Source organism: Leucoraja erinacea, chromosome 9 (assembly GCF_028641065.1).
Source record: "Leucoraja erinacea ecotype New England chromosome 9, Leri_hhj_1, whole genome shotgun sequence".
In the NCBI taxonomy this organism is placed as follows: domain Eukaryota; kingdom Metazoa; phylum Chordata; class Chondrichthyes; order Rajiformes; family Rajidae; genus Leucoraja; species Leucoraja erinaceus.
This window is the reverse complement of record NC_073385.1, coordinates 37,621,319-37,637,234: the sequence shown is the minus strand read 5'-3', so window position 1 is coordinate 37,637,234 and position 15,916 is coordinate 37,621,319. Positions and strand designations below refer to the sequence as shown.

At 40.6% G+C, this 15,916-nt stretch overlaps 1 protein-coding gene across 3 annotated transcripts in view; it reads right to left on the bottom strand.

Annotated features, from left to right (window-relative positions):
* Positions 1-3,162: 3,162 nt before the first annotated feature.
* baz1a (bromodomain adjacent to zinc finger domain, 1A) overlaps positions 3,163-15,916 on the bottom strand; it is an 82,813-nt gene continuing 70,059 nt past the window's right edge. For all 3 annotated transcript variants that reach the window (XM_055640558.1, XM_055640557.1, XM_055640556.1), the window contains 3 exons: positions 9,588-9,742; positions 9,190-9,277; positions 3,163-4,194 (listed from right to left, as the gene is read on the bottom strand). In XM_055640558.1, the coding sequence (XP_055496533.1) occupies positions 4,001-4,194; positions 9,190-9,277; positions 9,588-9,742 (437 nt within the window). In that variant the 3' untranslated portion in view covers positions 3,163-4,000. The remainder of the gene's footprint in view (positions 4,195-9,189; positions 9,278-9,587; positions 9,743-15,916) is intronic.

Below are 15,916 nucleotides of genomic sequence, written 5' to 3'. Positions count from 1 at the left end.
ATGAGGGGGAACGTCTTTACTCAGAGAGTGGTAGCTGTGTGGAATGAGCTTCCAGTGGAAGTGGTGGAGGCAGGTTCGATGTTATCATTAAAAAATAAATTGGATAGGTATATGGATGGGAAAGGAATGGAGGGTTATGGTCTGAGTGCAGGTAGATGGGACTAGGGGAAAATAATTGTTCGGCACGGACTTGTAGGGCCGAGATGGGCTGTTTCCGTGCTGTAATTGTTATATGGTTATATGGATATCTTAGTACACGCAGTTTTCCCATAGCTGCAATTACTTTTTGGGGCTGTGCAAGACAGATCCTGCTTCAGGAATGCCTGTACACTGCTGTCAAAGATTTTCAAATGTATTTTAAAATGTATTTTAAATTAATATGGTAAACATTTTTATATGTTCATATTTTTTAAATTATTCATTTATTTCAAACAATTTTACTTTGTTATTCATTGAAAATAATTCACTTTTAAAAATCAAGACTGGTAACCTTACTCCAGATAAGGTTTGAGTTCACCTGCAGTGCTGTACATAAAGTGTGTCCCACCTCAGTAAGCTTTTTCTTTTCACTACACTCTGATCATCCAGCAACGGAGAAGGATGCCTGATGTGGCAGCACCTTGATCTCCAATTTCTGTGTTTCAATATGCAGGCAGAGGTTACGGATGTGCTTAGGGGATGGTTTATCACAGATGGTTCTATGGAACTGTCTGACCACCGCCTCCATTGCCAGAGTGAGGTCACACGTAAACTGGATGAATAGCAACTCATATTCCGCTTGTGTTGCTGACAACTTCATGGTATGAACATTTAATTCTTTAATTTTACGTAATGAACCTACCAAGAACCCCCTTTTTCCCTTCATGACCCTCATCCCTGCACCCAATGTGGACTCGTGCCCGTTTGTTCCCCTTAGCTCCATGTTCCTTCCCCATGCTTCACAATTTGCACCCATCCTATCCTTATCTCAAACCTTCTGTCGTTTCATCTCTGGCCTTTGTCCAACCATCTATCAAAATCTCCCCATACATGTATTCACCTGTCACTCATCAAGATTTGCCCTGCCCCTCCTCTCTTCCATCTTTCTACCCTCCAACCACAATTATTCTGAAGAAGGGTCCCAACCCAAAACATCACTTATCACATTCTCCAGGGATGTTGGCTGACCCACTGAGTTACTCCAGCACTTTGTATCTTTGTCAGAGATATGTGTCCAGGTTAGTATAGTGGAAGCATTCTCAAATACCCAAGGACTAATAGAATAATGAATTTGCCAAGACACAATTTCCCAGTGCTCTGCAACTCAAATAATTTTTAGTTAATATGTAACCCTAATTGTCATGCATTCCAATATGGAAACCATTGCTTTAAGTAAACAGAATGTTAATGAGCAGCTTGCCATGTCTTTCATGATACAAGATTGCTCAGATACATGGGACGAAATCTTTAAGACCAATACAAATTATACTCAAAATATAGGGAATGTTAGCATATTGTTTATATTACTGGAACTAATTTAGTAATCTAATCAGGCACCCTAATGGCCCAGAAAATGCTCAAAGTCAAATCGTACAGCAGTTGGGAGATAGAAGCATTTAATCTGGAAAATGACAGCAAAATTAATGAATTACTTACTGCAGAAATTTATTATTCACCAATTATGTATTGGGGGACAAGATTTAGCATCTGGTTTCACTCTCCGAGATGGTTAAACACCAGTTTTACCATATTGCCATAAGTAGTGCAATGTGGCTTCTTTGGGAAATGAAGGGAAGACTGAACAAATGATGTATTTATCACTGGCAAGTGTAATGGGCCTGATCCACTTAGGCAATTTTTCAGCGGACTGCCGCCGACTGTCAAGTTGCCGCACTCGCCTGAAAAACCGGGAACTGGAACGGCAACTGTCAAGAGTGGAAAACACACACCGCAAAGGCGGGAGCCAGGACAAGCGGAGGGAGCGCCGTCTGAAATTCACACGGTGCAAAGCCAAGATGATAGACACACAGCAATGAACAGGAAGGTTAAGATGGCTAGCACGGTATACGGTAAGTCCTTTAAAAGAGGGGTGGAGAAGGAGTGGAGAAACTTTTATGAAGCCAGACAACTTTTAATAAGCCAGAGATACACAGCTGTGAAGTTCGGCAGGCATTTAACATTACCGATAGGTTATCCTTGGTTCTGAAAACTCGTGCTTACTTTTTTTCCTCCAATGAGCCAATGAAAATGACCGGTCAGCAAAGGCGATTAATTAAAACTACCTACGACTACCTATAATGACATGGCGACCCCACTACAACCGCACCTACGACTACAGGATTATCGATTTTCTCCATGGCGACCAATTCTCCATGGTGACCAAACATGTTGAAAAATTTGCGGCGACCATACTGAGGCCGCAACTAGTTCCCATAATGCGGGAACTTCCCGCGACCATGAAGGAGAATCACCAGAGACCACCAGCGAACATGTGGCGAGCGCAGTCTCCAGCACTCGCCTAAGTGGGACAGGCCCATAAGGAAGGAAGTCATGAGAAACATGTTTATCTGGAATATGGAACTGTATCCCTGAAGAGCTGCAGTGGAGTTCAGTTGGTTGAATGGCTGCTGCAAACAGAATGCCACCATATTCAAGATAAAAAACCCAACTGCTGCTACCAGACGAAAGGAACATTGATGTTTGTCAGTGTGGGAGCCCAGCAATTTGTCTACTGGGATAGGATGTACACCACCAGGCTTAATGGGGTTTTTCCCCCCCAGAGAAAAATTGTGGAAATTGGAAGACCTCCAATTGGAGTTGGGTTAAAGGGCGTGTTTTTGTGCTGCACAATGATAACATTTGAAGTAACAAATTGACAAAACCAAGTTGTGCAGGTAAAATTAAAGTCATAGCATTGTCTTCAGCCAGACATGTGAACAATCTGCTTTTCTTTTACTGTAGATTATATTATCCACAATCCAATGACCAGAATTCTGTTTGCATACAAAAAGTGACAATTGAATGATTTAATTGGTTATCAAAACATCAATTTCCTGCTCAATACGCAGCAGGCAAGAACTGTGGTTCCACAGCTGCAGTAGTGGTTCAAAGATGGCTCAGAGGAGGTCTTCAAGGTCTCTCTACTCAAGATATCTACACATTATTTCTGGTATTACACAAGCATCATCTCAACCTTTTATTTGTACAAAGAAACAAAATTATTTTCACAAAGTAAACCACATTATCAATACTACTGCTGTTGGAAACATTACATAAGAATCTAGTTCCTGGATTCCACGTTTTATTGAGCATTTGAAAAGACATGCTTAAAATAAAAATCAGAAAATGTTGCAGCATGGAAAAACTCAATCCTCCCCCCACGTTTCAATTAGTTTCATAAATACAGGAGAAATTCAAAACCCACAAATTGTTTTCAACATTGAATAAATATCTAATCTTTCTCACAGACCAATCATTTGCACCAGCATGAAACATATACAGCACTGAAATGATATACAATTCTCACTCGTGTGTAGTGTAGCATTCTTTTGTTGGTTTCAAGAGTTATTTTTAATTAAAGTAAAAATTATAACTGGACACTGGTGACTGATTTTCCTTTAAATTAAACAACATTTCTTCACAAAATCAGAACACTGGAGAGCTCCACAATTGGATTCATAAAAGTATAGCATTTACTCCGTGTTTGGTGGAAGACACTACGATACATGAATGTTACTTCAAAAAAGTACAAAAATCATTCAGTAAAACAGTACTGTATCCAATATACACAAACTATGAAATCTCTACAAATTATCTTAGCAAAATGCAGTTTCACACTACATCTTCCTGAGTGCTTTAGAAAGAATTTTAGTCCAGTGCAGGTCGCATTTCAACGTTGTAAAAAGTTATTGCAGTTCATAAGAAGAGCAAGGCAGTCTGTGGCATGATTCTATTTTTCATTTCAGAAATGGAACATGACAAATTCTAAATGTTCCTAATTAAAGTACACCATTGAACAACCTTAAATTCTTGATCTTTTGGTAATAGGTTGCGGTGTATGGTCCACATTGGTAGGTTTTATTGTTAATCCCAGCTTTTCTACTTGATTGTGAAAGAAGGCTTGAAGTTTCATCCCAGCTTTTGCTTCACTTGTGTTTCGAGGATTGTATTCAAAGCAGTTTGTAAACATCAATTCCACATCATCAATAAAATCCGCTGAAGAGAAAAACAAAATTTTAATTTGGGACCTTAATCCTCTTTAGATATACGAGATCTATGAACCAAAAACAGATAATGCTGAAAATATTTAGCATGTCATGCAGCATCTGTAGAAAGAGAATGTTTTAGGTTGATTATGTTCAAACTAAAAGTCTGAAATCAAATGGGTTGCACAGGAGGAGCAGTGGTGAGAACAGAGGGAATATCTGTGTGCCACTTGAGACCAGGAGAGAATGAATGGCAAGGTGATGGGGTTGTCCAAGGGGTTAGTGATGGCACATTAATTACATGTTTGGAGAAGCTACAATAGAAGACGAATGAGGGATAAATCAAGTATTTAGGAACAAATCACTGCAGTTGCTGGAAATCAGAAATGAAAGTGATTGGTGCTCATTATTATTGTAACTCATAATACTGCAGAGAGAAAAAATATAACATTGGAAATTGATGATCTTCCACCATAATTGGCCAGTTCTGATACTAACTAGAGATCCTGCTCTCTGCAATAGTTGAATTATATGTTGAGTCCTGTGGGTTGGAACATTCTGAGAGGGAAGATGCTGTTCATACAATGCAAGAGACTAAAAATAAAATGACCAATGTGGGAGTGGGATGGAGAATCGAAGTGACAGGAAAAGGCAAGATTGTTCTGCAGTTATCTACCCTGCATTTGGATTCTCCAGTGTTATGCAGATAACATTGAGAGCCCCAAATACAATACATGTAAGTAGAAGTTATACTCATGGTATGGATTCATTCACATTGGTGAAAAAAAACTAAAAGCAAAAGTCAGCCAGTTTCCAAGGATGAACTTCAGTTTCCAGTAGTCTGTCACTTCAGTCCCCCACCCCACATCCACAGCTAAATTCTTCAAATGCCCAAAGCAAACTTAGAACGGCGTCTGATCTTTCAACTCCCAAGTTTACATTTGATTTGCTGTTTCCATGATTCTCATATTCATGAGTTCCAGCATATTCTGCACTTTTTCATCTCAGTTTGAGGATTTTTTCCCCTTCTCTCTTCTGTCCTCCATCCTCTCTACATCTATTTAACACCTCCAGATGTAATTACCATGCCTATACTGCCTTCTTTCAATCAGCACCGACATTTGTGTAATTCAGTCTTCGTCGCCACCTATCATAGTCAGTCCTTTTCTTATACCAAGTCGTCCCCTTCTCTGCAAATGTAAACGTGTTTGATCTCTAACCTCTCTATTTGGTACAATAAACCTGCTTCATTCTCAGTGTGCAATTTACTACACTGTCTAGGGTTTCACGGGTTTCCTGTGGGATTATTGTGTATGCGGGCTTTCTGTGTAATTAATTCAGTGGATTCAGAGACTTGGGAATGATACGCTGATATTTCCAGCAATTTTGTTTAAAAAGAAGTGTAAAAAGGAGATGTCGGATACACAAAGTAGGCATGCAGGATTACGTGATGTGCTGCAGCTGCATGATGTGGCAGCTGGTGGACTCCTTGGTGGTTCATGGCGACCACATCTGAAGTCAGTGTTGGGTGATTGAAGATCTCAGTTGACGACCTGGAGTCTAAGCTTCAAGCTCTGCGGCACATCAAGGAGTGAATTACCTGGACGCTGTGTTTCTGGAAGCAGTCACACCTGTTAAGAGTAACTGCTTCCAACATGGTCCATGGTCAAGAGGAGGATGTGACTGCAAGTGAGACAAGCAAGGGAATAGTGGCAAGGACAGTGTTAGAGGAACCTCAGCCCTCGAGCTTGTTAAGCAGGTCTGAGATTCTTGCTCCCTGTGCAGACAAATGTGGGGGCTGTAGGATGAGCAACCTGACTGGGGCACTGTGGTTCAGGAAGCCATTCAAGAGGGGAGAGGATAGGTGGATGGGGCAAGTAATGTAGAGAAAGCAGGGACTATACAGAAGGATTTGGACAGGTTGTGTGCAGGGGGGGAGAGGGGGGGGGAGAGAGAGAGGGTGGGTTGAGCAGTGGCAGATGGGGTACAGCACAGCAAATTGTGAAGTCATCTCTTTTGGTCGTAGGAATAAAGGCGTAGAATATTTTCTAAATGGGGAGAGAATTCAGAAATCGGAGGTGCAAAGGGACTTGGGAATGCTGGAGCAAGATTTCCAAAAGTTAATTTGCAAGTCGAATCGTTAATAAGGAAGGAGATGGAGTTTAATGCTGATAAATGTGAGGTGCTACATCTTGGCAGGACAAATCAAAATAGGACGTACATGGTAAATGGTAGGGAATTGAAGAATACAGTTGAACAGAGGGATCTGGGAATAACCGTGCATAGTTCCTTGAAGGTGGAATCTCATATAGATAGGGTGGTAAAGAAAGCTTTTGGTATGCTAGCCTTTATAAATCAGAGCATTGAGTATAGAAGCTGGGATGTAATGTTAAAATTGTACAAGGCATTGGTGAGACCAAATCTGGAGTATATGGTGTACAATTTTGGTCGCCCAATTATAGGAAGGATATCAACAAAATAGAGAGTACAGAGGAGATCTACTAGAATGTTGCCTGGGTTTCAACAACTAAGTTACAGAGAAAGGTTGAATAAGTTAGGTCTTTATTCTCTGGAGCACAGAAGGTTAAGGGGGGACTTGATAGAGGTCTTTAAAATGATGAGAGGGATAGACAGAGTTGATGTGGATCAGCTTTTCCTTTTGAGAATAGGGAAGATTCAAACAAGAGGACATGACTTCAGAATTAAGGGACAGAAGTTTAGAGGTAACATGAGGGGGAACTTCTTTACTCGGAGTGGTAGCGGTATGGAATGAGCTTACAGTGGAAGTGGTGGAGGCAGGTTCGTTGGTATCATTTAAAAATAAATTGGATAGGCATATGGATGAGAAGGGAATGGAGGGTTATGGTATGAGTGCAGGCAGGTGGGACTAAGGGAAAAAAGGTTGTTCAGCACGGACTTATAGGGCCGAGATGGCCTGTTTCAGTGCTGTAATTGTTATATGGTTAAATGCAATGCTAGCATTTATCTCAAGGGCTAGAATTTAAAAACAGGGATGTAATGCTGAAGCGTTATAAAGCACTGGTCAGACCATATTTGGAGTATCATGAGAAGTTTTGTGCCCCATATCTGAGCAAAGATATGCTGGTATTGGAGGGTCCACAGGAGGTTTATGAGAAAGATTCCAAGAATGATTGGGTTATCATGTGATTAGCGTTTGAAGGCACTGGAACTGCAGTTTAGAAGGAATGAGGAGGGACCTTACCGAATAGTGAAAGGCCTAGATAGAGTGAATGAGGAGAGAATGTTTCCACTATTGGCAGAGTCTAGGACCAGTGCCTATGGCCTCAGAATAAAAGGAAATACCTATTGAAAGGAGATGAGGAAGAATAGCTTTAGTCAGAGGGTGGTGAATCTGTGGAATTCATTGCCACAGACAGCTGTGGCTGACAAGTCAATGGATATTTTTAAGGTGGAAATTGACAAAATCTTGATTAATAAGGGTATCAAGGGTTATGGGGAGAAGGCAGAAGAATGGGGTTGTTGGGAAAGATAGATCAACCATGATTGAATAGAGTAGACTTGATGGGCCGAATGGCCTAATTTTGCTCCTAGAACTTATGAACATGAAAATTGTTGCCATGGATGTCTGATTCTCAGAACATATACTTCCACAGTTTTCAGGGTTGTAATCAATGCAAAATCAGTGACTTTGATACGAGCCTCAATTTCATTATCATTTTTAATTAAAGGTCATTCAAATCGTCACCTGCTTAAATAAGGTTCAACTAGGCTAATAAATGATGCATAGTGTAAAAGTTAATCCTGAGAAAGTTCATTACCTGAAAACATATGTTTTTATACTGGTGTATTGTTTCCTCCAAAAAAAGCATCATTTAAAAATGAACTATAATTTTTCTTCAAAACATCAGCTTATCTCAATTGAAATGGAGTGATATGCATCACGTGCAGAAAATCTTGGCATCATGTTCAGCAGGCATTTTGGGCTGAAAGGGCTGTTACCACGCTGTACTTTTCTATGGTCTATGCTCATGAAAATATTCTTACAAATATGCACATTTTTCCTAGTTATGTGCCATGTGAAAATGGTGCAATCCCAATTGTTGCTGAACCAACTCAATGTCATAACTAGTGGATATCACAGATTGCTTTAAGGTGGCCTTAGACCAAGTCACACCAGAAAAGTGCAAATCCACTGTGAGAAATGTCTTAGTATCAGTTGCTAACTTGTATAGCTAGCAGAGGACCATGTCCCTTCATTCAAGACAACAACATTTGTATAATTTCCATCAGCAATATTCTGATATTAATAAGCAAGGTAGATCTTTGTCAATTTTCTATCAAATTGTTTGGAAATTTGATACTTTGGTATCTGGCTCAGTTGGGCCTTGGCTCTTGAACACCCTTTAAACTCACTGGGCCTGGTTTCCAAACCACCGTTGAAACTCACCAGGGCACCTCATCTTCATTCTGAATTCAGCAGAGTTCCATTTCCTATGCTTTCTTGAAACATTGAATGGCTAGAAAATTTCAACTCTTCAACACCTTACGGTGAATCAAATATTTTGGGGTATTAACTGGAATAGCAAACTGTCAGGCATCATGCAAGTCCTGAGTGTGCCAGATTAATAGTGTTTTATTGTGAACATTATGTGAACTTTAATATTTGTGGCAGCCGAAGAAGCAGCAAAATGGCAGTGTGCAACTAGTTAGAATATTGGCACAAGTTGGTTCTACAATCAAGGAAGAAAATCCTGAGGCTGGTCATATCACAACTGAGGGATATGGGAGATTTAAAATGTGTTTAACACAAATCCAGCCCTCCCTTCACAATGCGCTCAATATATTAGAAAATGACAAATAGTCTAATTTGTGCAGCTCAAGTATTTTTTACAGCAGCAATTTAAGGAGTTTTCACGGCATAGTTAGTAAAAATTATGGTTAATCTAATTGACCAAAAAGCAAACAAATTATCATTAATTTGAAATAAAGCATAAGGTATGTAAACCGCAAACTTGAAACTTACATGCAAAGTTATATTCACATCTGTTTAGTTTTTCACGTATGATATTTAAGGCAACTGGCTTCTTAATAATATCGTAATAATCGGTAACCTGTGAGAAAAAAAAATCTTATTTCTTGTCCATATGTGATGCATTCTGATTAAAACATTAAATTACACTGCAATGAACTCTCATTCGATATTGGTTGAATTTCTGAAATTATATATTACTGCAACCATTCTGTATATGAATACCTGTACTAACATGCCTAATTTTATTCAGCTTTGACTTCCAGTTTCAGTTAGGTTGTTCAGGAATATGATTCTTTCATAAATTGAAGTATGGTTTGTCTAATGACAATTTTCATGGACTAAAAATATTTACTATAGTGTATATGTAAATTTTATATATTTCAATATACCTGAGCTTTGTTTACTAATTTCAGGAATGGCCAACTGTCTTCATGTCGTACCAAATCCACAATCAGCTGTTCACAAAGAGAAAGTTCATGCATGCCAGAGTGCCGACTTGAACTCCTCCGGTTCCCAGTTACTTTTGGAACTTCTATCACGGTATCTATTAAAATAAATTAAAAGATAAACTTTAAGTAAAGCCATATGACCACTTTGCATTTCAGTAAACATTAAACAAGGATGAATTGCATTGGGATATGATTTAAAAAGTAGAAATACCTTACATTATGCACAGGTGTATAATATTTTGTAAATTGACAGATTCATTCAATTCTTAATAACAGTAGCTTCACCTTTACCGTACTTAAATGTTTCATTTTAATATACAAATAATTCAACAAATTTTAGCTACAGTGCCCTCCATAATGTTTGGGACAAAGACCCATCATTTATTTATTTGAGAATAAAACAAATCAGATGTGGTTAAAGTGCACATTGTCAGATTTTAATAAAGGCCATTTTTATACATTTTGGTTTCACCTTGTAGAAATTACAACAGTGTTTATACATAGTCCTCCCCATTTCAGGGCACCATAATGTTTGGGACACAGCAATGCAATGTGACTTAAATTGTCAAGTTTAGAATTTTCTTGCATATCCTTTGCATGGAATGACTGCTTGAAGTCTGCAATTCGTGGACATCACCAGTTGCTGGGTGTCTTCTCTGGTGATGCTCTGCCAGACCTGTATTGCAGCCATCTTTAGCTTACACACGTTTTGGGGGCTAGTCCCCTTCAGTTTTCTCTTCAGCATATAAAAGGCATGCTCAATTGGATTCAGATTGGGTGATTGATGGCCACTCTAGAATTGACCATGTTTTAGCTTTGAAAAACTCCTTTGTTGCTTTAGCAGTATGTTTTGGATCATTGTCTTGCTGTAGAATGAACTGCCGGCCAATGAGTTTTGAGGCATTTGTTTGAATTTGAGCAAATAGCATCATTTCAGAATTCATTCTGCTACTAAAATCAGCAGTTGTATCATCAATGAAGTGAGCCAGTACCTTCAGAAGCCATACAAGCCCAGGCCATAACACCCCCACCACCGTGTTTCATAGATGAGGTAGTATGCTTTGGATCTTGGGCAGTTCCTTCTCTCCTCCATAATTTGCTCTTGCCATCACTCTGACATACGTTAATCTTCGTCTCATCTGTCCACAAGACCTGTTTCCAGAACTGTGGTTGCTCTTTTAAGTACTGCTTGGCAAACTAACCTGGCCATCCTATTTTTGCGGCTAACCAGTGGTTTGCATTCTGCTGTGTAGCCTCTGTATTTCTGTTCATGAGGTCTTTGGCGGACAATGGTCATTGACAAATTCACACCTAACTTGCAGATTGACGACTTCTGAGAGGGAACTTCTTTACTCAGCGAGTGGTAGCTGTGTGGAATGAGCTTCCAGTGGAAGTGGTGGAGGCAGGTTCGATGTTATCATTTAAAAATAAATTGGATAGGTATATGGATGGGAAAGGAATGGAGGGTTATGGTCTGAGTGCAGGTGGATGGGACTAAGGGAAAATAAGTGTTCGGCACGGACATGAAAGGCCGAGATGGCCTGTTTCTGTGCTGTAATTGTTATATGGTTAAACTTACTTACTTATTAATGATGTTCCAAACAGTTGATTTTGGTAAGCCTAATGCTTGTCTCTAACAGTTTTATTCTAGTTTCTCAGTCTCATAATGGCTTATTTGGCTTTCATTAGCACAACTTTGGTCCTCATGTTAATAAACAGCAATAAATGTTTCCAAAGGTGATGGAAAGACTAGGTGCTGAGAGCTCTCTTATACCTGCATTAAGAAGGCAATTAAACACACCTGAGCAATTACAAACACCTGTGAAGCCATGTGTCCCAAACATTATGGTGCCCTGAAATGGGGAGGACTATGTATAAACACAGCTGTAATTTTTAAGATGGTGAAACCAAAATGTATTAAAATGGCCTTTAATAAAATCTGACAATGTGCACTTTAACCACATATGATTTTTTTCTATTACAAATCTCAAATTGTGGAGTAAAGAGGCAAATAAATAAATGATGGGTCTTTATCGCAAACATTATGGGGAGCACCGTATATTTGAACAGACATTTTGAACAGAGCACACCATTTACAATAACCACGCTATTTCACAAGCCTCAAGAGATAGTCAACCATAAGATTTAAAAAAAATTAAATCACCAAAGGTATGCAGGTTGGACCGTAAAAATAAAAGTAGAAAGTTGCACCAATGGTGCTCAGCTTAACTTGTCAGGGAGAACATACTAGTAACTAGGGATCAGTTTCCAAGAATGCAAGACAGCTGGGAGGGGTTGCAGAAGGATGTGCAAGGCAGGCACATGACACTGCCTACCCTGCTAAAATTATAAAATGGTAATTATTAAATATAAATAGTAAAGGCATGGGAGAATAATGCCTACCTAAGAGATCGATCTCTTAGGTAGGCATAATTCTCCGTGCCTTTCATCCGCAGTACATGTAACACGCGAAGGTCTGTGCAGCCCACGTGCCGTCGACGATGCTTCAAGCTGTAAATCTCCAGGGGACTGAAGGCAGCTGAAATTCTGCCTTTGCAGTACTGCGCATGCGCAGCACAAGTTTCTTGCCGGGTTTTTCAAATATGGATTGCCATTATCTTAAGAATATATTAAAAACAAAGAGAGAAGAATGGAGTTTGTGTACAAATGATGTGGTAAGTACATTTCTTGGTGCTATATGTTTTTAAATACCGCATTTCCCGGCGATGAAGATGCTATTTTTTACCCAAATATAAGGCACGAAAATTTACATGCGTCTTGGAAGCTGAAGTTGGAAGGTTGTTAGCCAGGAAAGATAGACTTGGCTATCCCTCAGTACAGCAACATCAAGAACGATGTTGTTGTACTGAGAGGTAGTCAAGTCTATCCCTCATTGCGGGAAGTAGCTGCAAAAGGACGGCTCTGCTGGGGATGGGAGAAGGAGGGTGTCGGGGATCACGCCAGCAACTCACTTGCTGCGACGTCCGGGCTCAGAGCCACCGCATTGTGGCCATGGGGAGAAGTAGGTGGCTGTGAGCGGGCACCAGGACCGGACAGCTCGGGTGGCTGCGAGCAGCCGCCACCTCAGGTCCTTCTGCCGGCCCCCACTCACCTCTGGCAGTGCTCTCCGTCTGAAAACCTCTCTCCTGCCGCTCGCTGGCCTCATTCATGTCAGCCGCTTACCGCAAATCCTTAAATTCCGACAGCACGATCAAGGGACCAATTGAGGTTACTCGGCTGTCGGAATTTAAGGATTTGCGGGAAGCGGCTGACATGAGCAAAGCCGGCGAGCAGCAGGTGAGAGATGTTCAGACGGAGGTCACTGCCAGAAGTGAGCGAGCCAGCAGAAGGCGCTGAAGGGGTGTCCGCTGTCAGGTGCCAGCAGCCGCTCGCAGGCACCCGAGCTACTTCCCTCCCCGGCCACAATGCGATGGCTCCGCGTCCGCAGCACCGCGGCAGCGGTGAGTGAGTTACTGGCATGATCCCCGACCCCCTCCTCAACCCTCCTGCCCTCCCGCAGCTTTACCCCAGACCAGACTCCCCACACGCTGTGAAAGGAACTCTTCCCCCCCCAATTGGTCCCTTGAAAAAGTATTGTCATTCAATAGGATCACAACTGATTCAACTTGTCCCGGTGTGCTCCCGTTTTTCCCACCACGTCTCCACCTGCCGTCACCCTCCACCCCCCACCCATTCAGTATTTCAGAATGAAGGAGATTTGGAAGCTTTGGGCAAATTGCTTTCTTTACTTTTATTTTTTTGAGCGTGAGAAATCCTATGTCCCACCAGCCTTCTTTCAAAATTTAGCAACTCAAAATGGGGGTGCGTTTTCATTGCCGGGAAATACGGTACTTTATTAAGAGATTTGGCTTTTGAAGACTTGATAAAAGTCGACTGACAGCTTACGGAGAGAACAATCTGCGCATGTGCGGTTTAAGGTTTTTTTAAAAGCCGACTGACTGCCTACCCTGAGTAATTACTCACGGCATGTGCCTGTAGCAAGGTTATGAGTGGGGTGCTTATTTTTGTAAAAATCATAGAAAACGTCATGTAATCAGAGTAATGCAGCAGAGATGGAAAATAAAACTGGAAAGATTTCAAACGTTCCAGAAGAATAAGTTAAAATTTGGCTAGTATTTGAGAACTTATATTCTCTTAAAAGTTGTGAGTTGCTGTTTGAAAATGGGAATGGAATGGAAGAAAACCACAGATGAGGCTATTAAAAATCTAATTGCTGGCAGCAACAGAAGTAGCTTTGTGGTCAGAGACAAACCACAACATTTGATCATGTTTGACAGTTGAAAAAAAATGACTGAAGGACATGGGAACCAGCCGAATGTGATGTGGAACAGTTTCTCCACATGGAGATTAAACAACAAATTGTTGGGGCCAAATTGCCTGTGCATGCTATAACAAATGTAGTTTAAAGATTCAACATTACAATGGAGATGCAGCAGTTTACAAAGTCTCTTTCAAAAGAGAAATTCTTATCTTTGCAGTAAAGTATGGAGCCTTTAATAAGGGGGCATTTACTGCCACAAAAGGGTTCTCCACATCCCAGCAATGGTTCATGCCATAGTTTGAACTGCCAATGAATGTTAGCATAAAACACTCCCTATTTCTCAAACCTCGTCAAGGAGACTTGATGACTTTGACCTTATTCTCCAAACCCCAACTGGGTTTGTGGCCCCTCTCCTGCACTGCTCTCCTCTATTGTTTGCTCTGAAATAGATCGTTGAGATGTACAGAATCTCTTGCCCAGAGTGGGGGAATCGAAAACCAGAAGAATAGATTTTAGGTGACAGAGGAAAGATTTAATAGGAACCCGAGAGATGACCCTTTTACACAAAGGGTGGTGGGTGTATGGAACGAGCTGCTGGAGGAGGTAATCGTGGCAGGTACTATCTCAACATTTGTAGTTTAAAGATTCAACATTACAATGGAGATGCAGCAGTTTACAAAGTCTCTTTCAAAAGAGAAATTCTTATCTTTGCAGTAAAGTATGGAGCCTTTAATAAGGGGGCATTTACTGCCACAAAAGGGTTCTCCACATCCCAGCAATGGTTCATGCCATAGTTTGAACTGCCAATGAATGTTAGCATAAAACACTCCCTATTTCTCAAACCTCGTCAAGGAGACTTGATGACTTTGACCTTATTCTCCAAACCCCAACTGGGTTTGTGGCCCCTCTCCTGCACTGCTCTCCTCTATTGTTTGCTCTGAAATAGATCGTTGAGATGTACAGAATCTCTTGCCCAGAGTGGGGGAATCGAAAACCAGAAGAATAGATTTTAGGTGACAGAGGAAAGATTTAATAGGAACCCGAGAGATGACCCTTTTACACAAAGGGTGGTGGGTGTATGGAACGAGCTGCTGGAGGAGGTAATCGTGGCAGGTACTATCTCAACATTTAAGGAACATTTAGATAGTTACATGGATAGGACGGGTTTAAAAGAGATATGGGCCAAAAAGGCAGGTGGGACTAGTGTAGATGAGACATGTTGGTCAGTGTGGATAAAATGGGCCAAAGTGCCTGTTTCCACACTGCGTGACTAACTGCGTATTCCCTGACAAGTGCACTGCCTCCAAACCAATACAACAGATCACCATTGAACTTTATCTACCAAAATCTGAGCTTGTCACTTTTCCACATAGCTAGATGAACTGATCAGACAGCAAATCTTTCACCAAAAACTGCCTCATTGTTTTCCTTCTTGAACATCCTCGTTCATTTTACTTCTCCAAATTCATTTTCTCTAATCCGATAATTCCTGTACATCCTCTTCTTCTGAGCCCCACGAGGTATTCTGCCACTCAGGCTTATTCTCTCATCCATGCACTGTGAACTATTGTTTCTCCTATTTTATTTTTTAATCCTCATTTCCAACACTTCTTTGATTATTTCCCTGCACATCAGTTTTCACACATCTGATACAAAATAGAACACCCACCTTTGCCCCCTGATCTTGCTCAGGCAAGGATCACTCATTTCAAACAAGGTCTTAACCCCGTTTTAAAAAAAAATCAATAATCTATTGAATGTTCATGTCAGTTTAAACGAATCTCCACCATCTTCTGCTTGCCTTTCTTAATCCCAACATTCAAATTGTTACACAAATCCTCAACGATTGTAGATATTTTAATATTTCACTTAATGCTGACAAGATTCTACTTGGTTGTTCAATCTCCCAACTTCACCATTTCTATTTGCAATCCCAATTGAAGACTCAAACATCAGATACGTGACAATACACAAATCTGACTGGAAC